The sequence below is a fragment of the Calidris pugnax genome, unplaced genomic scaffold (genome assembly GCF_001431845.1).
Source record: "Calidris pugnax isolate Ruff unplaced genomic scaffold, ASM143184v1 scaffold853, whole genome shotgun sequence".
Taxonomy (NCBI): domain Eukaryota; kingdom Metazoa; phylum Chordata; class Aves; order Charadriiformes; family Scolopacidae; genus Calidris; species Calidris pugnax.
This window is the reverse complement of record NW_015091774.1, coordinates 126,504-154,490: the sequence shown is the minus strand read 5'-3', so window position 1 is coordinate 154,490 and position 27,987 is coordinate 126,504. Positions and strand designations below refer to the sequence as shown.

Genomic DNA, 27,987 nt, shown 5'->3' with positions numbered 1-27,987 from the left:
CTGCCTCTGCCAGTGGCTGCTGGTTTTCTGGCTTTTCTAGCACCTTGGAAGTAATTATTTTATTTTATTTTATTTTATTTTATTTTATTTTATTTTATTTTATTTTATTTTATTTTATTTTATTTTATTTTATTTTATTTTATTTTATTTTATTTTATTTTATTTTATTTTATTTTATTTTATTTTATTTTATTTTATTTTATTTTATTTTATTTTATTTTATTTTATTTTATGTTTGTGTCTGTTTCCTGGCTGTGTGTTCGCGTTTTATACAGACCCAGGTAGGAAATACGGTATAAAACCCAAAGATTTATAGTGAGTGCCGGCGGCCAGCACATTTTTTAAAGTACTTGTAACAGGAAGCAGGATAAAGCTTGGCGTAAATCTTCTTGACCCATTAAAACACTACAGAAGCTGTTTATTGCATAACTGCGATCAAACAGGGGCTTTTTTTTTATTTTTTATTTTATTTTTTTTTAACTGTTCGTGTGACGACAAGAAGGGAGGCTTTGGGTGAGAGAGGCTGTTGCAGAAGTGCCGGTATCAGAGCGAGGAGCTGCAGTGACACGGGTGACAGCGACCCGTGGAGCCACAGCCCGGTGGGAGCCAGCTCTCTTCCTTGAAAACTGCTGAGCTGGCATCAAGGTTTCAGTTTGTTTCCAGCAGCAGCCCTCCTTAAGTTTGGAGGGTTTTCACCGGGGGCTCGAGCGAAATGCTGGATGGGTTTTGGTTTTCTGCTTCGTAAATTTCGGCAACTGGACGCTTGTTTGACTCGGACCGTTTGTATGTGCTCCGTTTCACAAAAGGCAGCTTGGAGTTGCCTTTCGTATAGATTGTGAAATTGGAGTGCTGTAAAAGCTGAGAAAGTGGCACAAAACTTGCACAAAAATTGTTTTATAATGCAGAAGCCTTAATTCAGGTATTTTAAATTAATGAGAAATACCCATTACTTTTTTTTTTTCTAAAGAATGTTACTGATTTCCTTCTCCCCCCCCTGTAATATATGACTTTTTTAATACTTTGCATCACTGTATTTTTGTAACCTACGGTTTTATCTGCATGAGCCCTTATGGTCCTTTTAAATGCTTCTTGACTGTACTTTGAAAATGTTAGTGGAAAAGTATTTTATTTCTTTGGACTTAAATAAGAAATGTTCCACAATAAAGCCCACATTACTTTATATTGACAGGTATCAGGAGTTGAAATGACATAGAAAAAGCCTTCAAAGCGCTGACTGCGACATGAACTCCTTCCACTTGATGCCAAAAGGAGGTACTGTTTTCAAGTGATTTGAATACTGTTAAGATCACTCCTTTCAAGGTTATTTGGATGCTCTCATTGCCTCCAGTTTGACGTGAGGGGGAAGTGGGCAGACAGGTAGCACTTCAGTGTACTAGAATCAACCGGTGATGTCCAGTTATGTACAGCTATGGGTATCTATCTCTTTTTTTTGTGTGTTTGATTTTTTTTCTCTGCTTCTCCTGTGCTTTGGTGAAAGTTGAGGCAGTACCTGTAACAATTACCTTTGTTCAGATTCAGACTTTGAGCAATTAATACTTCATCTCAAAGTTGAACTGGAATTTAGCTCATAAACATTTAACTATTGCAGGCTTCTTTGTGAATATTCTTCTTTGATTTCTGTGACTTCATTTTGATATAGCTTCAACAGAATGTCTTGGATAATGGGTCTTCCTTAAAGGTGTCATTTTTCTTTTGTTCTGCAACTTGCAGCAGAGTCTGGAAGGGAGGCATTTAAGGACTAAAGTTTGTGGTCTTCACTTCAGTGTCAGAATACCACAGTGGATAACCAGATCCACTTCTGGAGGGTGCTGGTGCATCGTTCTGTGTGACTTGGCATTCAAGCCTGCCCCTGTAAAATGATCAGCTGCATTATTGAGCGTATTAGACAGGAAAGTTGGGACCTCAGGGAGGTGTGAGACTGGAAACAAGGTACAGCCTGTTAGAAATTTTGTCTTGCTTTGCTGTTGTGGTTTAACCCTGGCAGAACAAGAAACAAAATGTGAGCTGTATGAATTGTTGAGGTGGGTTGAATCTTGTCTAGGTGGTTGTACTTTGGAGCAAGTGGCCATACCTGGTCTCCATCCAAAAGTTAAAAAGTTAATGCTGTTTTTTCATATAGGCGTGCCACCAAATTGGGACACTACACCTCTGTGCTATTATGTTGTTTGCAGAGATGATAATGAGCTGCCTTTGAACCACAATTTCCCTATTAGGTATGTGTGCCTCAAAGGCAAAGGATCTGTTGGTCACCGTTGCTGTTATGGGTCCCCATAGACAGTGATCAATACTGAAAGCCAGTTAAATTAGCAACGACTTGCTGATGCGCAATTGATGCTTTCTGTGCTACTGTCTTGAGTGGTTTTTTCACTGTGTTGGCTTTTGCAACACAATGTCATGCCGTGTATTTATAAATTATTTGCAAGTAAAATCTTTTAAAAATTGGAGACAGAAAATTTGGAAAACAAAGATACAGTTATGTGTTTTGCACAGCTTCCTGAAGGACAAGTTTGCTAATTCTGCGGTATGCGGACTTAGGGACCCATTCTGTCTATAAACGTGTTCTTATGGCATTTAAAGTTGGCAGTGTGCCTAAAGCAAGTAAAAGGGCAAGTTCTGTGAAAACAGACATCCTGCACAGAACAGAATGTCAGTATCTTAAATTAGGTCTGCTTGGTTTGTATTTTGGTTTTCAAGATGGTAATTTTAGAAACTTGAAGAACAGCAGTAAGTTGTATTTTAACTATGGGAAGATAAATATTAGGAAAGTAATTTGGAAATCAAACCTTTCTCTTTTTTAGTAGTGCGAACCACAAATACGATTGGTTGGTAGTGTGGGGGTTTGTTTCATTGTTCGTTTTTTTTCCTCCTTATTTCTTGAAAGACTTCACATACATTTTTCCTTTGGGCCCAGCAAGCTTTGTGCTGAAACAGTTTTCCAAACTAAGTATGTAGGCAGTGTGAACAGTGAAATTGCCATTCTCTCTGCACAAGTGAAGTTTTTGAGCTTACCGTTTATTTTGTCCAAATGATGTGTTTTGTAAAATCCTATTTTCCCCTTCTCTGCTCCCCTTTTCCACTCTTTATAGGTAAACTGAAACTCCAAGAATGATGATCAGCTCCCTGGCAAGTTACAGGAAAACCACATACAAGGCAACTAAATAAAGACTACGGTATGAGTGCTTTGTCAGATAAACTGTCCAAAAGACGTACATACTTGGAGGCTGTTATATTAAAGTGTTGAACTCTACTCTGTGTGTCCCTTCCTAGTACCCCAACACTTCTGCTTATGAAATGCTTCAAAAGGAGCTGGTGTGGCTTATTTGTCACTAAAGTGAACTACATTGGATATAAAAGTAAGTCAAGGCCATGTGTTTTTTTGTTTTTTTTTTTTTCAGGGGATACTATCTATTATTCCAGACATTTCTAGTTGGGTAGAAGGCAAATATTAACTAGGATCTGTGCAATGAATGTTTTGCAGTGGACAGCTGTGTGGGAAACCAAATTGCTTGAGAGTGAAAGGGAGCAGCATGCAAAATGGTCAGGAACCGAGGAAAGGCAAGACAACTAAATGCAGACCCCAACCTATGGGGAGCTGTCAGAAGGGAAGGGGTTAAGTGTTTGCCATCTGTCTGACAGTGAAAGGCTTGGGAAGGGCTCTGATGATGTCTTGCTAAGAAAAAGCAAGCACATCTGAGAGGGGAACAGGACTTGGTTAAGATTTAGAGGTTTCATGGAAACCACTTGTGGGCCATGAGGGCAGTGGGTGTCTGTTCAGTCATGTCTTTGTTAGAAAAAGCTGCAAAGAAGACCTGAGGTGTGAAGTGAAACTACAGCTCTTGAACACTTTGTTTAGTGTCTGACCACAGCAATTCATATTAGCTGCGGTTTCCACACAAGTTTGACTTTAGGCTCCAATTTAAGTACCACATCACACTGGAGTTACAGTGTGCTTGTCCTCCTGCAAAGAACTACAAGTTTATCTGTTCTTAAAAGGGGTGCTGCCCCAACTGTACGAGAACGGTTCAAAGAATGAAAACCTCGTACATCTTTTTGATTGTGTCTCTCATAAACATGTGGAAAGAGGAGTAGCTTGATCAAGCTTGGTTTCTAAATTACACAGTACAGCTTAAATGTTTGTGTGCTAGCATAATATTTCTGTGCTAGAGGGTTGGAGGTTTTTTTGTCTTTGGCTTAACTGTACTGGCAAAAGAAAATTACACTGTATGCAAGAGTTATTCCAGTAGAAATTTGGACAAATTCCAGTAGAAAGCTGAAAACTGAGCAGCCTTCTGTGGAGGCCAATAGTTGCTGTAATTGAAATCTTCAAAGGCAGGGGTTAAATTATCAAACCCTTTTCCCCTCCCCGAGATGACTAATGCTTCTTCTGACTTCTTTTTTAAGGAGTAATGCAGGGTGCAGAGGGCAGTGTAGCTTGAACACTCTTACCACACTAATGGAAAAAAATTCTTCTTTGCAGCAAAAGATGACATCTACATTTTTGCTCATTGGTCATCTCATTCTACTGATACAGTTCAGTGCTGGTAAGTTAAATACATTGTCAAAATTACCATTAAAAAAAAAAACCTGCAAGAGACGAATTGTGTGTATTTAGTAGGAAGGAGTTACTGAGAGCAAATAGTGGATTGGCATTTGTTTTTCCTTCATCGTATTGAAGATATACTGAATGCCTCTTTTGGGACTGAAATTGCGCTGGGGATAGAATGGACAAATTGACATAAATATTTTTAAAACTAGCCACATAAATATAGGGTACAGAGGCTTTGATTAGCCTCTCCCTGATTCCTTTTAAGAAACTGCAAAGAGATTGGCTTCCTTCACTTAAAATTAGCTGTTGAATGCCTCCTTTAAGAGACATGCTGTAGCTCTAGTCTTTAAAGCAGAAGGGCTTCGTTTCCTTTACAATTAATTAGTAATATTTTTCGTGGTAGATATAATTTTTCAGTGAAGTTTAGGGCTACATAAGTTAATGATACTTGTCTTGCGGCTCTTCCATAAACAGTCTAATGTGAATGTGTCTGAATATCTCCATAGGGACCTACCTGGAAATCTTTAAATTAGGTGATAGGAAGGTGGTGGGACAGCAAAGATTAATGAAGGCTTTTTTATTTTGAAATAGAATACATTAGGTTTGTATTTTTACAGTCATTCAGCAAGATTTTTAAAATTGGTTCAGTCGTAAGTTTTGCGGTTCATAGGAATTCAGTGTTGCATGTGTATGCAAATGTTTGGAAGCTTTTAAAATCTGCTTTATAGTCAAATGGCCTGCTCTGTTTGTGCTAAACTGGTAATGTACTGACTTCTTGTGCCATCTGTCCTTTCTCCTGTATTTTTTTGGTTGATGTTTTAAAAAAATGTTTGCTAGGCTGCATGATTGTTTTAATGGTAAGTTGTTACACAAAGTTTATTTTTAAATTCTGTGTACTTATGAAAAGTATTCAGATTACAAGCATTGATAATTTTTTTTCTTATTTTTTTTTCATAGAAGGATGTGTTATTTGTAATTACTTTGTGCTTGTTGGAGAACCTACAGCTGTCAGTTGCCCAATAATTACACTGCCAGTGCTTCGTCCTGATTACAATCTCACGTGGTACAAAAATGGTAGTGCTACACCAGTAACCACAGAGAGAGACGCCAGGATCCATCAGCGTGAGGGCTTGCTTTGGTTTATTCCTGCAACGCTGGAAGATTCTGGACTTTATGAATGTCATGTAAGGTAAGGAAGAGAGGAGGGGAACAACTGAGCTTACAAGTGTGGTAATATATTTGTGGAACTTGAGTGTCCAGAACTTTTGGTTTAGGTAGAGAGCTTAGATCAGTTAAAAGCACTTTTTTGACCAGGCTTTTTTTTTTTCTGCACGCTGCCTTTTTTTCCTTCCATAGATGTAGCATTACAAAAATGGTTCACACAGAAGACTGTTTATCTTAAAGTATGATAATGTTAACAATGGTCTGTGTGGGTTTTTTGTTTGTTTTGGATGAAATGTAAGGTCACAGGGAAAAGTCTTAACTGCTTCAGTTTTTCCTGTGTTCAAATTGCTGTTTGATACTGACAGATCAGAAGAACATTTTGGTTTCTTCATTGGACATGGTTAAATGGAAGAAGGATCTAAGAGGAGCAAACTTTGCATATTTTGCAGTATCGCCACATACAGACTTTCTGGAGAGCTTAGCAATTTTGGGAATCCTTTTAGAAATTTACAAATTAAAAGGCAGAAAGTAATTCTTATTTTTCATTTTAAAACATTGCCAAATATTACTGGTCAAAAATGAGAATGCATGTGAAGAGCAAAGAGATGTGCCAGACAGCTTTAGAGACAGTGAAAGTAATGCATCCCTCAAAAGATCTGAGTACACAAAGAAGAAAAAAAAGAATAGATTCTTTTCACCTCTTCAGTATTCACCTCTTGCCACATGTACAGCTCAGGTTAGCACACTGGACTTCACCACTTCAGGTGGTCAAATCTTATTCACAATGGCTGAAGTTCACTGTGTGCTGGATAGGAAATTAATTTTGGGAAAGCACACAGAAATGGTTCTTTTCTTTGTGATCCTTCCACAGGACACTGAGAACAGCCAGTTCAGGCTTTCTGGGTGACACAAAATTTGCTTTAGTAGTGTGTGTTTGCGTGTACTGGTGTGCATACGGTACACCAGTTACACAGAAGAGGTTTGTGTTGTGAATGTAGTAACAGTGATCAGCAGAATCTTCCAGCATAGGCACAAGTTGAAGGCTTTGCATCTTCCTGCTCCAGAGTCGATAATGAAGCTAAAATTGGAAGTCAGAAGAAATGTAATCCTTTCAAAGCTGCCTAGTTAAATAGTTTTAATTTAGTCTTTCTTGCTGTGTTTCTAGTTACTCTAGCTATATGTTCCTGTGGGCATCTTGCATCCCTGGCTTGCATGATGTCTGCAGCACAAAAAACTTCCTAAAGTTTAGTTGTGTTAACTGTAGGCTAGATTTTATGCATGGGTCACTTAAACTTTAATTACAGAGCTTGTCAGGGTGCAGTATGTAGAAGTTGAAGCAAGGACTATGAAAACATGCAACTCTTCAGAAGAGTCTGGAAACTTCTCCCTTAGCGTAGCATTGGGAAATGAAGAGTTGAGCAATGAATTAATAGAAAGTATTCCTTTACTTCTGGCATAGGCTTTGGGTTTTTAGTGCAATCTCTTCTCTGCAGGGCTACTGTACCACTGGTTCTTGTTGAGCTCTTGGTATGAAGTGGTTTCACATTGATATTGCACCTTGAGGTATATGCTATTCAAAAGCTCTGTCTCTCTTCTGCTAAGAGTTACCACCTGTTTTTTCTTGGTGTGTCCCTCCAAGGAATTCCAAGATGAACCCGTCTTCTCCTTTGCATTTGGCACTGGAAGTGCTCCAGTGCAGATATATTTTGGGTTGCCCTGGTCTACTGTGTGTTGGTAAATGTAAGGCTGAAAACAGCAAGGCTGGGTTGGTGCTGTGGCCTCTGTAGAGCGTCAGCTCTGTGCAGTCCTGGCATCCCTGCTGGTGCTCCCAGAGCAGACTCTGCTTATAACACAAAATCAGAGCTTATTCCCATCTCTCAGTCTGGAACAAGGGGTGAGGGTGATGTTTAACAGCTAGGGGGGCTGTGGCAGGGGTCTTAGAGGCAAGGCTGACGGGGATGCTGAAGTCCCTCTCTGTAAGCTGCCTGACTTGTTGGAAACAGGGAACATTATTGTTAATGACCTGACTTCTTGTTCTAATTACAGGAGGCTTAACCACTCTAACCAAAAAACTATAAAGTTAACAGTTTTTGAGAATGATGACGGTTTGTGTTTCAACGGAAAAATGAAGTTTGAACAAAAAGTGACAAGCACAAATACTGGAAAGATTATATGCCCTGATCTAGATGTTTTTAAAGATGAAGACAATAATCAGCCTGAAGTACACTGGTATAAGGTATTGTGCATGTGTATACAAAATATTCTATTTAAGATGTCTTATGAAACAACAGTGAAAAGTAGATTTTGGAAGGGAAGGTTTATTTTCTCTATGGTTTATGTAAAGTGTCTATCTTGCTACACTACTGGGGAGGTGTAAAAAGATACGATGTAAGGAGGCATTATAAAAAAACACTTGTTCATTTCTGGATTGCAAGTTTTTTCAGAGTTAAAACTATGTGTTTTGGTTTGTTGATTTGTGAAAATCTAGTTTGTCCTTTGATTATTTTATGTAGAAAAGCTTGCAAGTTTCCTTAAAGACAAGACTCTGCATAATCCTTTCAGTTTCACGGAATATTAGGCCTGTCCTGTCTTTTGATCGTGGTGTGGTATTCTTATGCCTCTTGCTCTGTTTCTGTAAAAAATACTCTGTAAACTGTGCAAAGTTAGAAACGTGTTCTCATCTTAAGGTAAAATTCTAAAGTGGTTCAACTGTTAATTCTGATGCTGGTATTAAAGTAGTTACTTGTATATGTAAAATAAACTTGGTGCTGCACCTATACATCCTCTTTTGAGATGAAATAATTCTAAGCAAGCTGCTTATAGGTCAGGGAAGAGAATTGCCACAGAAACAGCAATGCACCCATCAACATGAGGCACTGCTACTGCAGCTCTCGCTCATCTCAGTGAAGCAGGAATGCAGGCGTGTATCCTCATAAACTCTGCTACGTGTGTAATGACTGTTATTACACCTGAGACAGAAAACTGTGAAGCTATTAAACAAAGGCACTGAACTATAAAGCACTGCATTTGAAAACTTCAAATTGGCTGCAGTGACTTCTGAAAAAGTGCAAACGCAGCAAGATGTCATCAGGCTTCGTGTTAGAGTGTAGAGATGCTCAGATAAGAACCCACATTGTGGTTTTCCAAAAAATCAGTATTTGGCAAGCGTTTTAATGATCCGTAGAGTTCAGTAACTTATTTAATTATCAGATTATTAGTTCCCTTTAAATCACGGGTACTTTTGCTATATTTAGGAGTGTAAGCCTGGATTTCTTGAAGACAAGCGACTTCTTTTGGCAGAGGGTGAAAATGCCGTCTGGATTCGCAACGTAACTGTACAGGACAGAGGAAACTACACGTGCCGTATGATATACACATACATGGGAAAACAATACAACGTTTCACGAACCGTTAGTCTAGAGGTTAAAGGTGAGTGCATTGAGTTTATTCTCTTCTCTTTTTGGCTCTGCTGTAAGTATTTGTATGCAGGCTTAAGCTATTTGGCATGTTATTTTTCTGTGAAGTCAGATGTAAATCTTCCTTAATTCTTTCCTGAATGTAAAATTAAAATAGAATAATGCATGTTGCTACTCTTGAGCATTCCTTCTGAGGACGAATTGTCACAGGGAAATGAGAAATACCGGGATAGGAATGAGAATTGGAAGGAAGCAATAGTTACTGGAGTGGAGGGGGTTGTTATTGCTAAAACAAATAATGCACCATTAAATTAAATTAAATTTTAAAAAAAAAAGAGTTTTATTTTTGCTGAGGCCATCACAGCAAAACACCTGCTTGTGGCCCAGTTTGTGAACTTGCTTACAAAGTTCACTATAATGTCAATTGTTGAGAAAGGAGGTGTGACCACCTATGTAAATGCTATAAAGTTAATAAATCTTCCTCTGGAAAGGACTGACTTAGTGTTTGCACTTGGTTGTGCTTTTTGGCATACAGGACTCAAAACTGGCTGTCATTTTGCCAGTACTGTCATTTATTGCCATGATCGTTGTGATTGCTTTTTTGGTAGATTGCTTCTTAGGCAGCATTGATGATGGCCTGACCAGTACCATGAGAGTAGTGCTGTCAGAAAAGTTGGTTAGAGGTGGAGTCTCAGTCTTTTTAGATGAAGTCAAAATTCTGACTTCAGGTGGGTGAGAGAAGAACAGTGGGTTGTTAGCAGCAAGTCTATACATCGTGCAGAATGACACCATTCCAGCTCAGTTTAAGTGTGGGCTTATTTACTCTTAAATAGATTTTCACGTACTCTAGGAAGTTGTTGATACAATCCCTCTTTCTCTTTATTATCCTTCTTTCTTATGAAGTTAATAGCATGTTTTGGTTTTGTTTTATGCTTTTGTATTACTTTTATACCAACTTCCAGTCAATTTGAGATATATTTTTTTTTTTAAATATTTTTAAGATAAGATAAAGCCTTTTAATTTGAAAGCTAAACCAGAATAATTTGGATAGAGTACAGCAAACCATATGATATATTTTCTGTTGTAAATTAGTATTAAGTATGGCACTTCAATAGTACCAAACAAAAAATAAAACCATTGTAAAACTATTAGTTGAAGTGAGTTGGGGAACTTCTTTTTCCTGAAGATTTTATTTTTCTCTTTGTTTCTGTTAGAAGGACAGAGGAAACCAGAATTTATTTATCCAAAGAACAACACAATTGAAGTAGAACTCGGTAAGTAGTGGCTGTTTAAGAAATCATTAACATTCAGTAAAACAAATAAGCTCCTGGTCCTTCTGAAATAACACCTGAACAGTTCCACTGACTTGAGTAAGACTGGGAGATAGGCATGTGGATTGAGGATATCTGGAGGACAGATCATAGAACGTGATTTGGGGGGGGTGGAAAACTGCGTGCCTAAGATTGGAGTCTCTTGACCAGCAATGTCAGGTGGAGGGCAATTATTTATTTTTCTTATTATTGCCATCTGTCCTTTTTACCACTTCTCAGTGTCTATGTCTTGACATATTCTCAGTATCTGTGAAAATACGGTTACATACATGTAACATGTTAGCATAGTTACTACTCGACTAACTCAGTAGTTTTTCCTCCTCCTGTATGTTTCCTGTCTCCCTTCCCTACACGGCCTGGATTTTATTCCTTGTTCTAGGGTGATAAAAGGTTTCACATACTGATCTTTTGTGTAACGGTGAGCTGCTAGTTGATGGCTATACCAGGTATTTTTTATTGTAGTCATTTCTTAAATAAGAGAATCATAGAATGGTTCAGGTTGGAAGGGACCTTAAAGATCATGGAGTTCCAACCCCCCTGCCATGGGCAGGGACACCTCCCACTAGAGCAGGTTGCTCAAAGCCCCATCCAGCCTGGCCTTGAACACTTCCAGGGATGGGGCATCCACAACTTCCCTGGGCAACCTGTTCCAGTGCCTCACCACCCTCACAGGAAAGGATTTCTTCCAAATGTCTAATCTAAATCTCCCCTCTTTCAGTTTAAGAACTTGTGCAGTCTCTGTCCTTCAAGGTTTCAGAACCTGACTGCATAAACCTCTGGTCTCACCTCAGAGCTGGCCCTGCTTTGGGTGGGAAATTGGACTAGAGACCTCCCAAAGTGCCTTCCATCCTCAGTTATTCTGTGATTCTATGTCCCAACTATATGGTATGCAAGTCTTTTCCTAAGTAAAACTATACGTGTTTAGCTTGCACGATATATTGGACAGAGTTGTGTTCTACTGACATAGTTGAGAAGAAGGAATTTTGGAGCTTTATGTACTGTAATTTTTTTTCTCATTTTTAGCTAAGGAGAATTGTTTCAAGCAAAGTATTTATTTGATTAAAAAGGGCATTAACTGATTTTGGAGAAGTGTGATTAGCGGTTTACTAGGATTTCCTAGTACAGGATCTAAGATGTTTTGTAATCTTTTGAGGAAGGATTATTACCAATTAGATCATTAGAGAAGCTCTGCGGAAAGGTTGCGTTCTGGCTCTAGTACTATATGGGAGCTGAAGCCAGAGCATTGGGGGTGATTCTTTTGTAAATCACAGTCATGGTAGTCCCACGTAACACAGCTACTTTTGCTTCTGCTTTTTCTTACATTGAGCTTGCAAATACTGTGTGTATTGGGTGTGCTTTTCTCATGTTGAGACTTCATGCTGCTTTTTGCATTATCTCAAACATTTTCTGTGGCCCAGATTCTAACTTTGAGTATGTGGTATTAAACTGAAGTGAACAGCACTAAAATACTGGTGGGTTTTGTGTTTTTGTTGGTTTTAGTTGCAATTGCTTTGTGGGTTTGGTTTTGGCTTTATTTGTGTGGGTTTTTTTTTTTTTTATTTTTTGACGTCAACAGCTTGTGAAAGATACCTTATTCTGAAGCTGCCAGGTTCTGGTGAAGATTAGTAGATTTTGACCAAAATAGTGAATGAGCTGTAATAGAAATTATGTTCCTCCAAAGTCCAGAAGGCATGGGCATATTCAGGATCTGATAGAAACAGTATTACTTTATTGTAATTATTCCTATTCCATTATTTCCTAATGTCTGCCTTACAGACATGAGGAAAGCAGTCACATGTGAGACTAAAGAAGACACAAAGCCTATTGTGGCTACTGAAGAAACCCACAAAGTGGGTTTATTGTGGCTATTGAGCAACCACAAATGACTCCCCGCTACAGGGGGACCCTTCAAAGGAAGCTGGTGAAGATTTTTTGGTTGTTTTTTTTAAAGACACTACCATTCAAAAGCAATAGTCTCTGTCCAGTACTTTAATGGGATGCTGGGGGTGGTGGTGGAAAAATAATAATTTCTTTTATTAAATACCTGGCTGTGAGGCAGAAACTGGAAACACTTGCATGAACCTGGAAACACCTGTATGCTTTTTGAATGAGAAATGGCAGGAGATGGTTATGTAGAAACTTAGTACATTAATGAGTGTTTTCTTCCTTTTGAAGAGCTGTGCTATGCAGTAAACTGCATCTTTAGAAAAATTCAGTATTGTGCTGGAAGGACGTGAAGGAAGAGATTGGGGGGAATCTGTGTTTTCTATGTGAACTCTTGTTCAAGTAACTGCTTTGCATGTGAGCTGAAGGCTTATTCTGTGCTTTTGATAGGCTATCCCTTGGTGGAAGCATTTAGATCTAATGAGGTTCTAGGAAATGAAACACTGAGATCTTTACATAGGTGAACTGAGAGCCCACCTTCTCTTAATAAATCAAGACTTCCGTGGGTAAAATACAGAAGGAAGGGACTCCTGAGAAAGCTGCTTACCTTCCTGTAAATGGAGCTCTCCAAGATACATTGGCAATAAATAGATTCTGCAACTTGGCTTGCTTTCTTAACACTGAGACATTCTGTAAGATCTGCACTCTTGGTGGCAGAGGAGCTGAGTGACAGGTGAGCTTGCTCTGGGAGCAGAGTGTGGGAGTATTCAGAAACCATCCCAGTGGAGAGAGTTGGCCAGAAGACTCTGATCTGGAGTAAAGATATCAGTGGTCAATAAGAATGGGATTCAGTTCCAGGGTGCAGTTGTCTACACATGGGTATCTGCATATGAGATAGCTTGCGCCTGAACATAGATGTCTAGTGCTGTTTTGGGTGATCTCTAGCAGTACAGATTTCTTGAAGATCTGGAGTCCTATCTGCCAGCTCCATACAGATGCCTTGGATGCTGGAGAGCATCTTGGATGTCATCCTATGGTGTACATGCAACTGATTTGAGGTCTGGAGATCTTTCAGTGGACTCAGTGGAGTCTGGAGAGCCATTCTTGATTCACTATAATGGGAATGGACTTCAGCATGGCTGAACTCTGTTACTAGCTTAGACATCTAGCTTACATGTAGATGTGAAAATTTAGACACCTACATTTAGGCTGGAACTTGTATACAGATCAGAGACACCTGAGTGTGGGTTACAAATGGATGAGTTTTAAGGATTCTGCTTTTTATAAGGTAAGTGGGTTTTTCGATATTGCTCCTTTTCCCAGATAATCCCTAATCACTCTATCCTGCTTCTGTTACAAGACCTTGAATTGCTGTATTTAAATGTTTTTTTGTAGGCTCTCATGTAGTTATGGAATGTAATATATCAAGTGGCATAAATGGCTTGATTCCATTCTGGCAAGTTAATGATGAGGATGTCGATAGCTTTGATAGCACCTACATGGAACAGTTTTATGAGTAAGTATCCTTATACATTGAATTGCAAGTGCATTTGTAGATGAGGTAATCTGCAGTAATTTGTGGTGGTTTCATCATAAAGTTAACTAGTAGTCAAATCTCAGTGGACACTGAAAGACTGATTAAAGGTCTGCGTCAAGTAAATTACATTCTTATTGTTTGGTTTTAAAAAAAAAGCCCAAAGATCTTATTATAAATACTGATGTATCTGATGCAAATGTAATGAAGCAATCATATGTAATCATATGTAAGTTTTTATAATGCTGTTGAGAAACATAATTTTGTAAGGTTTATTTATGCATTTGTTCTTATGCAATCCTTTTTGCTAATAGATTAAAGCCTGCCAACTGTCATTAATACGGGAAGGATAGATTGTTCCAAACCCAAAGAATCACCCAACTTTGTTTTATTTGTGAAGTTGGTTGTTTTCTAAGTACAGACACAGCTGCTAATCCCTAAGAAAACAAAGCAGAAACTGTTGTTGCAGAACATTTAGGGGTTTGTGTTTTTTTATGTTCAGGAAGATTAAACACAGATTAAGTTGATAATACCAGCAGTTCTTTCAAGACAGCAGGACCTTTGTTACCCAGTGACTGGTCTGTGCTATAGCAGAGTGTGGATGTACTGTTTGCTTTCTCATTGTATTAATTGCTGCTGTTAAATATAACTCTTAAAATGTAGTGCAAGGAAGAAAGAAAAAAAAAATCTCAGCTGATCACTTCACACTCATGCAGAAACATTGCTGTCTCCACCAAGTGCCATCATCAGTGCAAAATATGGCTAGAGAGTTAGGTTGCAGACTACTTTTTAAATAATCTTTTCAATTCTTCTGTATCTGGCCTCCAGAAGAAATCTTAGTTCTACTGTGTCTCCAAGTTTCTTTAGAGGGAATTACTACTTTCATTATAGATCTGTATACTTAGTTGTTTGCTATAAATATTAGGGCCCTGACTTATGGCCTCTAAGGCACAACTAAGTCCATTATTCTTTAGGGCATGAAGTTTTTGAGCTTCACCAGTTAAGACCATGTGCAACTCTTTGTATTTATGATAGTTTTAACAACTTCAACAAGTTTTAACAGCTGCAGCTTTTAACAACAAGTTTTAACAACTGCAGCTTCTTCCAAAACCAACTGTTATTAAACACATCTTCCTGAGAAGCATTTACTGTATTTAACTCAAAGCAGTTCTCTGGTAAGATTTATTTTTTTTTGTTTGCTTGGAAATGATCTCTGTTTCTAATCACTACCCTGCCTGATAATTTTCCCATGCCAAAGACGGAGTTGTGCAAAGTACATCCTGTGCAAGTTCTAATTAGGATTAATAGTTCAAAGCAAATTATCAGAGAAATGAATCTAATTGCAATAACAGTGTTTTATTTAAAAAAAAATAGTAGCAATTTCTCAGCAATTACATTTGTGGAGCATTTGCTAGTAGCAAACCACACTGTAGGCATGGCCAACATTATGAACCCGAGGCTTATGGCAGGGATGTAACCTTTTCCTCTGCTGGGAGGAAAGTTGAAAACTGGTGTGAACAAATCCAAACGTGTTGCAAAATGTATTGGCATCCCATTACAGAAGTTGCTGGCAATTATTCTTGTAAAAGAACATCCTGAAGAACCAGTTTCTGCAAAATGAGTTTTCCTCCTAGAGTACATAAGATGACGTCACTTTGTTATATAGCGTAGGATGCCAGATTGTAGATACTTTCCTACTGCGGTCCCTCCCACCTTGTACTTTTAAATCTACCCTTAAGCAGGATGGTATTTAGCAGGATAGTGCATTACATCTTCAAGCTTCTTGTGGCAGTAGATATCAGGCATTAAAGGCAGTATCACCGTGTTTCTTGTCATTTGACAGCAGGGTCACCCAGCTTATGTGAGTTTTTTGTTCGTCGTTATTTAGAAGTTCGTTGGCACTGTTGGCTGTAGACAATGTGGGCTTGGGGACTCTGCCAGTATGCTTAGAAGGGTCTCTGCTTCATCAGTATAAAGAAAACTGGATGCTTTTGTTACTAAGTCTTACTGGTTTGAATAGTCTTTCATTCACAGAATCATTTAGGTTGGAAGGGACCTCTTGGGATTGTCTACTCCAACCCCCTGCTCAGGCAGGGTCAGATAGAGCAGGTTGCTCAGGGCTGTGTCCAGTTGGGTTTTGAATATCTCCGCAGGTGGAGACTTCACAACTTCTCCAGTGTTTGACCACCCTGACAGTAAAAAAGTGTTCAGATGGAATTTCAGATGGGAAGGTGTTTCAATTTGTGCTTATTGCCTCTTGTCCTGTCAGTGGGCACTACTGAAAGGAGCCTGGCTCCCTCTTCTCCACTCCCTCCCTCAGGTATTTACACACATTGATAAGATCCACTCCCTGCCCCCACGCCTTCTCTTCTCCAGGCTGAACAGTCCCTGCTCTCTCCCATGACTGATGCTCCACTCCCTTAATCGTTTTCAAAGCCCTGCACTGGGCTTGTTCCAGTAAATCCCTACATCTCTTGTACTGGGTAGCCCAGAACTGGCTCCACTACTCCAGGTATGAGCTCACCAGTGCTGAGTAGAGGAGAAGGATCATGTCCCTCCACTGGTTGGCAGCACTCTTAATGCAGTTGAGGATGCCTGGGGACTGGTTATTCCTCCTCAGGTGCAGGATTTGAATTTTGCTTTGAACTCCCTGAGGGTCCTGTCAGCCCATTTCTCCAGCCTCTCAAGGGTCCTTGGGATGGCAGCATAACCCTCTGGGGTATCAGCCATCCCTTTGCTAGTGGTGCACTCTGCCCCACAAAGCAAAAAAACCCCAACAACCCAATGTGTATGGAAGATGCCAAGTCAGCTCTGGTCATGAAGCTGTTTGTTACAGGGGTAATATTTACTGTTCTTCACTGGTTTCTTAGGTATATAGAGGTAAAGAATGCATGTTATTGTATTTGTGAATAGATGACTCTATCCTGTATTCAGCGCTGATATTTCAGTTTCTCTACAGACATTTCCTTTTTACCCTTTTTTAATGATAGAGAGAGTATGCCTTATGGACTTGCTGTATCTGGAACAAAATTTAACATTTCAAAAGTGAAAGCAAAGGATTATGAGCATAAGTTTTTCTGTCACTTCATATATGGTACTCAACAATTTACAGCCTACATCAAACTGGAACGCCCAGGTAAGAGATCTCAGCTTGATGAAGTGGTTATGCTTACTTCTCAGTTAGTTTGACAACATCCTACTTAGAGCTAAAACTGCATGATGTACCATTGTGCAAAGTGGGCAATGCAGCTCAATACCTTTTTTTGTGAGATTTTTTTTTGGTTGTATTCTTAGCAAAATTAAAGAAAATAGCACTTTTAATGAGAGAAGACGATGAATGAGACCTCAGTGGAATACTGTGATTTGTTCTACACACTTGTACTTAAAGAAGCATGTGGATCAGAGGAGATCCTGTGTCTAGAACAGCAGTGAAAATGGCCAATTCTCTAGAAAAGCTGAGGGAAAGACATAACTAAGTGTGGTACAGACTCTCAAGAGGACATGAATATATATGTGGACCTGTTTTCCCTATCCTTCAGTAGCAGATAATGGGCTCAGATTGTCAGGAGAAAGGGAAAAAAAAAAATAAAACATCTATTCATATAGTAGGAGAAACTCTGGCAATGTTGATAGTGAAAGAATTGAATAGATTGCTTGGAAAGGTTATGGACTTTCCATTACTGACTCATGTGCTGTGATACCATCTCATAGATCAGCTCATGCGTGTTGATTGGGAGCATCTTGCCAGTTATTGGAGACCCCAGTCTTGGGCTCAGAGACAAGGACAAGTTTGAGTTATTGCTGGCTAGCATGAAATTTTCTTTTTAGTAGATGAGCTTAAAGGTAAAGTGAGCTTTAAAAACTCAAATGCAAGGCTGAAGAAATTTATTGTTTTTATTTAAATCCAGATACACAGAAAAGCAAATCATCAGATATTCTAAGTGCCCATTTTTAATTTTTTTTTAATGTAGCTGCAGTACAGTTTCTGGTCTAGTGAGCTGATTTTGTCAACTGTGAGCCAGTCCTCTGACAAATCAAATTCTCAAACTTAAGTTTAATTGGCCACATTGTAAACAAATAATTGACTGAAAGTGGATCTGAGCTCTAGCTTCTACTATAACTACAAGGTCTACATAAATATTGTCAGGGTAGGATTTAACCTCAGAAAACCTTTAATATGCATGAACAGAAAAATGCAGTTTATGGAGAGTTATTGTTTTAAGGACAAAAAAAAATCTAGTAAGGACAACAAATTAGTAGGTTCAGTAACAAATGTTTGAAGAGGCTAGAGCCAATGGAAAGCTGGTTGGTCCCGGGAGAACAGCATGATCAAGAAATCACTTCCCCACCTCTGACTTTTTTACTGACTGATAAAATTTTGTACAAGAATTCTCACTGTATTGCTGCACTGGGAATTATGTCAATAGTTTGGTGTTTCAGCTGAAGCGTAGCCTTTTGTCGCATTGCTATGGTGTCTTTTCTCTGAAATATAAAAGTAGGCTTGCCAAATAACAGTATTTGCAGGAAGCATACATGAAGAACTTTCAGTCCTATTAACTCTTTTTTAAAAAAAAAAAAAACTATTTTAATGATGAACAATTTTGAACATCTCTTTTGTCTTTCTCTGGTTCTAGGTTGTAATGCTGTTTTGTTTGTTTTCTCCCTTCTTATTTCACTCTGCTGCAGCTCGGAACATTCAGGGTTACTTAATTGGGGGAGGAGTTTCTTTGGTATTTTTACTATTTTTTACTCTCCTCGTCTACAAGATCTTCAAAATTGATATTGTGCTTTGGTATCGGGACTCCTGTCGTCCTTTCCTGGGTAAAAAAGGTAACGGTTGTATGAAAAGTGCTGTGTGTTGTAATGAGCCTCCACCTTCCCTTGCAAAGCAATGGAGTTAACCGTAGGGAGTGTGATTGGTCTTCCTTGGGATTTTTGACAGGATAACGTGTTTTTAGGATGTTTAGAATTAGTTCAGATAAAAAAAGCATCTACAGGGAAAAAATCAGCGACTTTCCAGGAATTCAGTATTATTACTATTCTATTATCATTCTTTTCCCTGAAGAGGAAAGCAGTTTCCACTTCAGTGGTTTGAATGCTGTTCTGACAGCAGTTGTTCAGATTTCTTTCAATTATTGTTTTTAGAGAAAGCAGTAATACAGTAGAATTGTTGGGTGTTTTTTGTTTTCCATAGATGAACCAGGACAAATTTCATTTGTTTTCAATTTGAAGGAAATTCTGATTATTTTACTTTCTGGCAATTTCTGGCATTCAGAAAAATGTGTATCGGGGTACTGACTATAAGAGTGTGGTTAAGTATGGGTAATTTCCGAAGTATGGCTAGGGAAACAGAAAGTATCTTCCAGAGGTAATGAGATTCTGTTAGATATCTTTCAAGTATTTTAAATTTGTTCTTTCTAAAAATGTGTTCCAAAAAATCTAATACAATTCAGACCTTTAAATTTGCCAAATATTTTGTTTTTGTTTTCATGTCTAAGTGGTTGCTGTGTTTTGAAACTCTAGGTAATAAAAATGACCAATGAGTTATATGGCAGCTGGAATTTTAAGTACTCAGTTGTACTACTGGAACCACTATTTTCCAGATAATTCAGTGATACAATTTTTTTTTTTTTTTTATTTAGAGTTCAAAAAAGAATATTCCTACCTACTTACTTTTTGCAGATCTCTTGCCTATTCAGATCCGGCATACTGAATTCTAGAAAGCCTGATCTACAAATATTTCAAGCTTAGTATACATGCTTAAATAATAGCAAGATAAGGACCTAAAACAATGACTTAAGTGGGGGGAAAAACAGAGTTTAGAGATTTTGTTTGTTTGTTTGTTTATTTGTTTGCTTGCTTGCTTTTGTATCTTTAGAATACATTTTTATGTTACTCCTATTGCTCACTCTTTAGCTTCAGATGGGAAGATCTATGATGCTTATGTGCTGTACCCAAAGAACAGAGAGAGCTGCTTGTATTCATCAGATATATTTGCACTGAAGATACTGCCAGAAGTCTTAGAAAGACAGTGTGGATACAGCCTCTTCATATTTGGGAGAGATGATTTACCAGGAGAAGGTAAGCTGTCTGAAGACAAATTACACTTGAGTTTTCTCGTTGGCAGCTGCAAATACTAGTCGGAAACAGGCAATCAATCAGATGTGATTCTAAATAGCTCCCACCGTCGAATGAGCTATGATTTTCTTATTCTTTTTGGAAAATGAGAAATAGAGCTCTGTGTGCTCCCATGAAGTCTGTTTATCTTGGCCTTTCCCTTGTCGTTATTTAGCTTTTCCAAGTTTTTTCAATGTCTGGCTAGCCTAGACTTCTGGAGATGGAAGGATGCTGAGGGAAAGAGGAATTGAAATTGTGATTGTGAATGATGACTAATGGCAGGAAACATGGGAAAGTAGGTCTCGTGAGTGGTGTGAGAAGAGCCTGTTGCTTTGAGGTGCAATTTGACAAGATGACCTCTACTGTTTCATTTTTGTTTGCTCTGAGAATTGCTGTCAAACCAGCAGGATGCAATACAGGGTATAATGGATGCTGGGGAAAAAAAAAAAAAGAAGACAAAGCGACAGTAATTTATCAGGAATGACCAGCTGTATCAAAGAATACTTGTCCCTAGTAGATGTCTTACAAAGCATTGCCTTCCATGCAAAGCTTTAAAATTCTTCTGGAGATTTTCTCCGTGTGCAAATGTGCATCAAATTTAAATTTCTAGCATTTGACAATGAAAATTCAAAGTCTGTCCCACTGACTGCTTATGTGATGTGAAATAATGAAAATCTGCAGAATCCTTCCTGATCTTATGACTTTAAAAAGATAATACTGAATAAATTTGCAGACTAGGCTTTTGTTTTAAAAATAATTGAGTGTGAACTACGTGAGTTGGTTTGTGGTCACTTTTCTCCATATGAAGGCTTTCAGTAGTGGTTTGAGAAGGAAGGGTTCCCCAGGCAGTAGAATCTAAAGTGCTGCTTTATTTTTCCACCTTGAAAAAATGCAATAGTCTGTTCTCAATGATTTTGTATGGTATTTACCGTATTTTGCTGGGTTAGAATGAATTGCTTGGAATGTCATTGAAAGGAGGGAGGAGTCTTTGCTTTCTCTTCCACTTACATGTAACAAAAAACTGTGAAGCATATCAGAACAAGCCATTTAAGGAAAAAGGTCATAGTTTTATCTAGGTGTATGGTTTTGGAACTTGTTTTTTTGCAATACCCCAATGATGGTAATAAAATGGTATTAGTGAGATAAGTAGTAGATAGTTGGTAGCTCTTCTCTGTTTATGCAAAACAAGAATATAGACATGCAGTCTGATGCAGGTTGTGTTGTATTGGCCAAATCTCTCCTTGTTGGCTAACCCAGTGTAACTGCTTGCACGCTCTTAGGCTATCCATATTTGTGAGGCAAACTGCGTTGGCTCAGGCATCAAACAGGGAATGAACCAGCTGCAACGTGTTGGTAACAAAAAATAGAAACATACAGCCTTAATTTTGCACCTTTTTCTCCACAGCTGTGATCAGCGTTGCTGATGAAAAAATCCGTCAAAGTAGAAGAGTGATAATTGTTTTAGTACCGGAACCCTCCTGTTACAGTGTTCTAGAAGATGTGTCTGAAAAGCATCTAGCCATGTATAATGCTCTTATCCAAGATGGCATTAAAGTAATTCTCATTGAACTTGAAAAAATACAAGATTATGCAACCATGCCAGAATCCATCAAATATATTAAGCAAAAGCACGGGGTTATCCGATGGAAAGGGGACTTCTCGGAAAGGTCTCACTCAGCACGTACTAGATTCTGGAAGAAAGTACGCTACCACATGCCATCCACAAAAAATAGATCTTCATCACGATTGCATTTATTACCAAGAAACTTTAATACTTCTCCCTAAATAACAACAGAAAAATGACACTTAATGACTAATTCATTTCACATAGTTGGTGATGGATTGATTGAAGGTCACATGTATCATCCAAATTTTCTGGATTGAAGGTACTACAACTTCATCAGCAGATGTGAATCATTTTTTCTTCTGGCCAGACCAACAGAATGCCTTGAAATGTCATCAGTAGCACAGTGATGATATGGAAACCATGTTGGAAGTACATGAGGTCTTTTCCAAGAATTGCACTGTGATCTGGTGGAATTCTGGTATTAAAAATGGAAGGAGAAAAAAACTATCAAAAAAAAAAGAAAACTTTTTTTTTTCAATTAAAGGTTGAATATGAAGGGAACTCTATTAATTAGAATTGTGATAGTATGTAATGAGTGTGGTTGATGCCAGTAAATGTTTTTGTTTCATTTTTTAAAAAGAAATTACACAAAACTCCTTTGTTACAAGTTTATTTGCCTTGTTCAGTTTGCTGAAAGATGAATCCCTTTATGTTACTGCATCAGTGTGTTATCGCCCGAAAGACAAGGTGAGAGATGATCCCAGCCTCCCAAAAGTCCTGTTGAACCTGACAAAGCATAAATATTTTTCCCTGATCTTTTTTACATTTTAAAGAAACGTACCGGTTTAGCCACTTGTCCTATGCAGACATTGTAAAAATACCATTGTAATGCTGTACTGAGTCAAAAAATTAATTTCCAGAGGATATTTTTTTTTCAGTTCAGTGGCTTAATATATTTGTTCTTGTTTTACCCAAGTGGAACAATTAGCTCGTGACACAGACTCTCTGATGGGGAGTACAGAATCGCTGGCTTCATCTGCCTTACCTTAAGGACCAGATCAAGGGGCTTCAGGGCACCCACTTCTTGTGGGCCCCTGATGCTGAAGGAGAGCAGGTTTTCCCTCCTGTTCCCAGCCAAGGTTCCGGCTGTAGCATTTGTCAGCTCTGAAAGCTGAAGCTGGCTGAAAAGGCTAACAAGGCAGAAAGCTTTCATTTCCTTGGGGTAGTTTTCTCCCAGATTATTGAGCTTATATGGTTCCCAGAGGGTTCAGAGTGCAATGGGAGAAGAAAAGGGATAGTGGGACCATACATTTTGGCTCCAGATGTGTTTTGAAAATAGAGCTAAAATAGCTGGTACTCGTTAAAAAGAGAGAGAGATGCTCTGTGTTACCCTCTGCAACTTCTTGCTTTTCTCCTTTCCCTCCACCCTGATGATCTAAGGAATCTCAGGTGACTGTGTACTGAATTTGGCTGGAGCTGGATAAATTGAGGCTGGAGTCACAGCTTCTAAAGAGACGTTCAGGAAAGGAAGTTGTTAAAATTTACTGTGCATGTGAATCCTTTCTCTTTATTTTTTTTTATTTGTTAAGAATATTATGTATGCCACAATTGTTAACTCTGAAATTATGTTTGACTTGTGTGGGGCCGTTGATGTAGTTTGTAATGATCAGTTCTTTTTTCACTGGAGGGAATTGATTTGGTTGATTTTTTTAAAAAAATATCAAATCTGTTTCATGCCATGTTTATAGCTATGAATTTCATAGGAGCAAGAGATGTGGGAGCCAAATTGCTTGTGCTTTTCAGTCTGTCCTTGAAAGTTACATTTTTATGTCACGAGATCTAGTTGTATACGGAAGCGTCAGGATTTGACTGTTACTGCCTTTAACTGCTGCTTGCAACTGTGAATTCTTAAATGTGTCCTATCAGCTTCTCTCTTGCAGCACCTTTTGCTCTCCTCCCAAACTCCAGCCTGTCTTTTCCCATCAGCTCCCTTATATTGGAACAAGCAATTTACTCGTGTCAAGCTTCATCGCTTTCCAAGCTGTCCTTGAAGGCTGTTGCTAATGCAGTATTAGGCAGAAATTTTCCCTTTGAGTTGGTCCTTTGGTATCTCCACTTGTTCATCTGAAAAAACCCTCATGTTCTGCATCCTTCAGAATTCATCTACTCATTTTGACACTGCAGTGTTGGCTTTTTCTTCTTTCGTGGCTGAAACATTTATCTTCTTATGCCTCCATCCTCGACCAAACAAACATGACAATAGTGTGAAGTACCATCTCTGACAGAAGGCCTGCCTGGTCAATGTGGCATGACCCTCACGTTCTGCCTGATAAGTGGCAAAACCAGTGGAAATAGGTTCTTCTCCCACCTAAAGTGCTTTGCTTACCTTGGTATGTGCTGGAAATTGGAAACTCTGCTTCTGAGAGACAGTGCCTTCTGAGCTTTGTGAGTTGAATGTGTGTTTGGCCAAAATGGAATAAGAATCTCTTCATGTCAGAGTAAGAAGGAAAAAAAGTGCATTTGAAGCATCACACTATTCCAAACTGTCATGGTACTGGAGTGTTTTACTGATGAATGTCATGTATGTATAGACCAATGCACATGCTTATATTCTGTTCTCATGTCTCAAGACAGAAGTGTCAAGGAAGGATTAGTTCTGGTCATGAAGTGCCAGCTTCATGACACAGTCTGCTTTTAAATATTCTTATGCCTCCATCCTCGACCAAACAAACACGACGATAGTGTGAAGTACCATCTGACAGAAGACCTGCCTGGTCAATGTGGCATGACCCTCATGTTCTGCCACATAAGTGGCAAAACCAGTGGAAATAAGTTCTTCTCCCACCTGAAGTGCTTTGCTTACCTTGGTATGTGCTGGAAACCTGAAACTCTGCTTCTGAGACAGTGCCTTCTGAGCTTTGTGAGTTGAATGTGTGTTTGGCCAAAATGGAATAAGAATCTCTTTATGTCAGGGTAAGAAGGAAAGAAGTGCATTTGAAGCATCACACTATTCCAAACTGTCATGGTACTGGAGTGTTTTACTGATGAATGTTATGTATGTATAGACCAATGCACATGCTTTTATTCTGTTCTTATGTCTCAAGACAGAAGTGTCAAGGAACGATTAGTTCTGGTCATGAAGTGCCAACTTCATGAAACAGTCTGCTTTTAAATACGATGTGTGTTCAGTGACAGCCTGTTGTAGGTCTTTTACCAAAAACCCTTGAGATCCACCTGAAGTTACTGAGATCCACCTGAGCAAGGTGAATTGTTGCGATTCATATTGATGGAAGAATTTAGTAGGACAGAAGCTGTATGGTTTGACCACAGAACACTTCTGTAAGAAGATCCCTAGATCAAATGTGAAGATGAAACACTGGAAGCATGGTGTTTGTACTCTGAGGACTGGGGTACGATAACTGACTTTGTGCTTCCACCTTGACAGCTTGCAGTATGCAGGCCAGCCAACAGAGTTCCAGCAACCTCGGGCCTCCTCAATTATTGTTGCTGACTGGAATAGATTGAATGAAAAACTGCTACTTGTTATGCCTACCTTTAGGGATAGGAAAGTTTACTGAGCCAAAATACTGTTTTGTAAAAAAATATTTGTTCCTTTTCATATATTTATACAAATGATGCCAAAGTTTTTATGTGTGTTATGTAAAGACACTTTGAAAAAAGGACCATTTTTTAATTCAATAAAGGCACTACATTTTTTTTTCTTACATCACTGCTATTTTTTTTCCACTCATTCCTCCACTAAACATATAGAGAATGAACAAGAAGAAGCAGCAGTCTTGACTTGAAGTGTCTTAAATAAGACACTTCATATATCAAGTCTTTATTCAGGTTGCTGAACGTGTGTGGGGAAAGGGTCTCATTAACCATTGTGTTAATCCAGTCTTGGCACAACATTAGCACTATCCACCTCCCCCTGCCTGGGCAAATGGGAGCTGTGAGCTTGAATCTGGTTGGGCTTTCCCTAGAAGAAACCCCAGCCTGCAGCTAGAAGGCAGTCACAAGCACGCTCTGCCCAGGTCTCCAGCAGAGCCCCAGTATGCATCCAGGTGATGAATGGGAGGGCCAGTGCTTCAGCAAGCTGAAATATTATGAGCAGTTCCAGTGCAGACACTTGATTACCATTGAGTTAAAGTTGCTGCTTTAACATTGAATTAAAGTCCTGCTGACCCCAAAGGAATAAGCAGCAAAGACCCATTCTGTCAGGTGCTGGTGATTCTTTTTTTCCCCTGTGGGGAAGGTCCCCTGCTGTGTTCAGCATCCAAGCTGCATGGATATTAAAACTGGTGCTGACAATATCATGTCATCACTTGACTAGTGTTAAATAATTAAAAAATCTCACCACATGTGGGAGATTTGACTCTCTGAATCGCCCCAGAGAAATCCCTTCAGGCAGCTTAAGGAGACCTACATTTCTGCATCCTGCACTTGCTTGCAAGTTCCAGTGACTGATGCAACACTTTCATTACGTCCTTCTTTTCCTTTGCTGCTTTAGCTCAAAATTCTCATGGTTGTTTGGTTGTGGGACTCCTTGCACCGGCACTTTTAACTGTGGCAAGCTGCAAGTATTACTCTATATGCACTTTTAAAGACTGATGTTGTGCCTTCGCATTAGAACCCCTGTCATCTTTGCCTGCAGAAAGGGGATGTGCTTGCATAATGACACAGAGAAAGTGCAGTATGTACTCCTAGAACTACTAAGAACTTCTTAACAAAGTAAGCAATTGTGCAGACTTGGAGGAGATGACCTCATGGCAGAATTTTCTTGGGCTTTCCCCATGTTCTCTCTTCACCAGCTGAATTGTAACCCCTTGCTCTGCCCTCCGGTGTTTAGTGGGCTTCATCTCAAACCTTGTAGACAGAACATTCTGCCAGTGAGGGTCACGTGTACGTAATTACAAATGTCTTTTTTCCTTGTCTGCAACAAAGAAGTTGGTTGTGTGTTCCCATGCATTGTATATATAGCAGGCCTGAACCTGAGAAACACAAGATGAGAAGGGGCTTCCTCTGTCCCTTGGGTAGTTCATTCCCATCTCAGGTGCTCAGTTACATTGTTCTCTCTGTGATTTATCATGCCTAATCCTAACAAAGTAGTTAGGTTTCTCATCTCCATTATTGCTGTTCAATAATCTCCTTTGACCTGATTCTTAGAAACTTACACAGTTGTAGCTTTAATGTATTAATTGACAGCTGAGACATACTCTTCTCCATCATTGGTATCTACTGCATATATTTTTTATAGACAGCAGTTGCAGTCCATCTTCAATTTAACCTACACAAGACAAACTGACTTAATCCTTCCTGAAGGATAAGCTTTTCATTTTCTCTAGTAAATTAGTAGTCTTCCTCCCATGAGAAGTCTCTTCAAATATGTTAACGTGTTGACCAGGACAGTGCACAACATTTCAGCTGAAGGTGGTCTGGTACCTGAACAGTGGTTTGGGGGTCCTAAATGGAAGATGGATGTGCACGGAGGAGTTAGTGCTCCATGTGAGAACTGATGTGAGTGGCTGCAGGACATCCTGAGCCAGTTCACCCCAATCCAGAAGACCTGTAGGCAGCTCCCACTCGGCACCTGGCGGTGACTCCACCCGCGTGTCTCAGCTTGCCTTCAAGAGAGACAGCCTGTTTTCATCCAACATCCTTTGCTTGACAGTAGAGATCATGAATAGAGCTGTCTATTTCGAAGGACACCTCGTAAAACCTCTCAAGCCTTCGGTGCTGGCAAATCTCCCCAAAAACAGGATTTGCACAACATGCCATGCCCTGACCAGGGGTCTGCCCCACGCTGCACAGCTCTGGGTTCCCAGCACCTGAAGACATTTAAGATTAACTGTGCTATCTCCTTTTACCTTCTCAGGTTACCTCCAATAAACCAAATTTTAATTAATATCCCATGGAGTCTGAGCACCTTTCTCACTGGGATCTATAATGAACACTTGCATTGGTGCTGGGACTCGTTAGTCTGGAGAAGAGAAGGCTGAGGGGAGACCTTATCAACGCCTACAAGTATCTCAAGGGAGGGTTGAAGGAGGAGGGAACCAGACTCTTTTCAGTGGTTCCCACTGAGAGGACGAGGGGCAACGGGCACAAGTTGGAACATAAGAGGTTCCACTCAAATATGAGGAGAAACTTCTTCACGGTGAGGGTGACAGAACCCTGGAACAGGCTGCCCAGGGAGTCCCCTTCTTTGGAGATTTTCAAGACCCGCCTGGATGCAGTCCTGAGTAACATGCTCTAGCTCTAGGCAATCCTGCTTCAGCAGGGGAGTTGGACTAGATGATCTCTATGGTCCCTTCCAACTCTAAAAAAATTCAGTGAAATTCAGTGAAAATTACAGGTGCCTTAGGAACTTCTCTAGCTCTACTGGAAATAGTTCACCTGATTTA

At 39.2% G+C, this 27,987-nt stretch overlaps 1 protein-coding gene across 6 annotated transcripts; it reads left to right on the top strand.

Annotated features, from left to right (window-relative positions):
- Positions 1 to 26: 26 nt before the first annotated feature.
- LOC106900064 (interleukin-1 receptor type 1-like) lies at positions 27 to 22,247 on the top strand. 6 transcript variants are annotated; one of them, XM_014962033.1, is made up of 14 exons: positions 185 to 281; positions 1,190 to 1,272; positions 3,108 to 3,191; positions 3,325 to 3,374; positions 4,499 to 4,562; positions 5,525 to 5,756; positions 7,778 to 7,967; positions 8,986 to 9,160; positions 10,362 to 10,421; positions 13,758 to 13,878; positions 16,887 to 17,032; positions 18,583 to 18,726; positions 19,813 to 19,977; positions 21,419 to 22,247. In XM_014962033.1, the coding sequence occupies exons 5-14, from the start codon at positions 4,505 to 4,507 to the stop codon at positions 21,796 to 21,798; spliced, it is 1,671 nt and encodes a 556-aa protein (XP_014817519.1). In that variant the 5' UTR covers positions 185 to 281; positions 1,190 to 1,272; positions 3,108 to 3,191; positions 3,325 to 3,374; positions 4,499 to 4,504; the 3' UTR covers positions 21,799 to 22,247. The 6 variants fall into 6 exon arrangements, with proteins under 6 accessions (XP_014817517.1, XP_014817519.1, XP_014817520.1 ...); XM_014962031.1 differs by lacking the exon at positions 185 to 281 and adding an exon at positions 27 to 50 and having other exon boundaries at positions 3,108 to 3,374; XM_014962034.1 differs by lacking the exon at positions 3,325 to 3,374.
- The last annotated feature ends 5,740 nt before the right edge of the window (positions 22,248 to 27,987 follow it).

Excerpts from the sequence above, each read along its gene's own strand:
- LOC106900064 (XM_014962029.1), top strand. The coding sequence starts at position 4,475 with ATGGAAAAAAATTCTTCTTTGCAGCAAAAGATGACATCTACATTTTTG. Across the intron at positions 4,563-5,524 it reads ACTGATACAGTTCAGTGCTG|AAGGATGTGTTATTTGTAAT; the intron begins GTAAGTTAAATA and ends TTTTTTTCATAG. Across the intron at positions 7,968-8,985 it reads CTGAAGTACACTGGTATAAG|GAGTGTAAGCCTGGATTTCT; the intron begins GTATTGTGCATG and ends TGCTATATTTAG.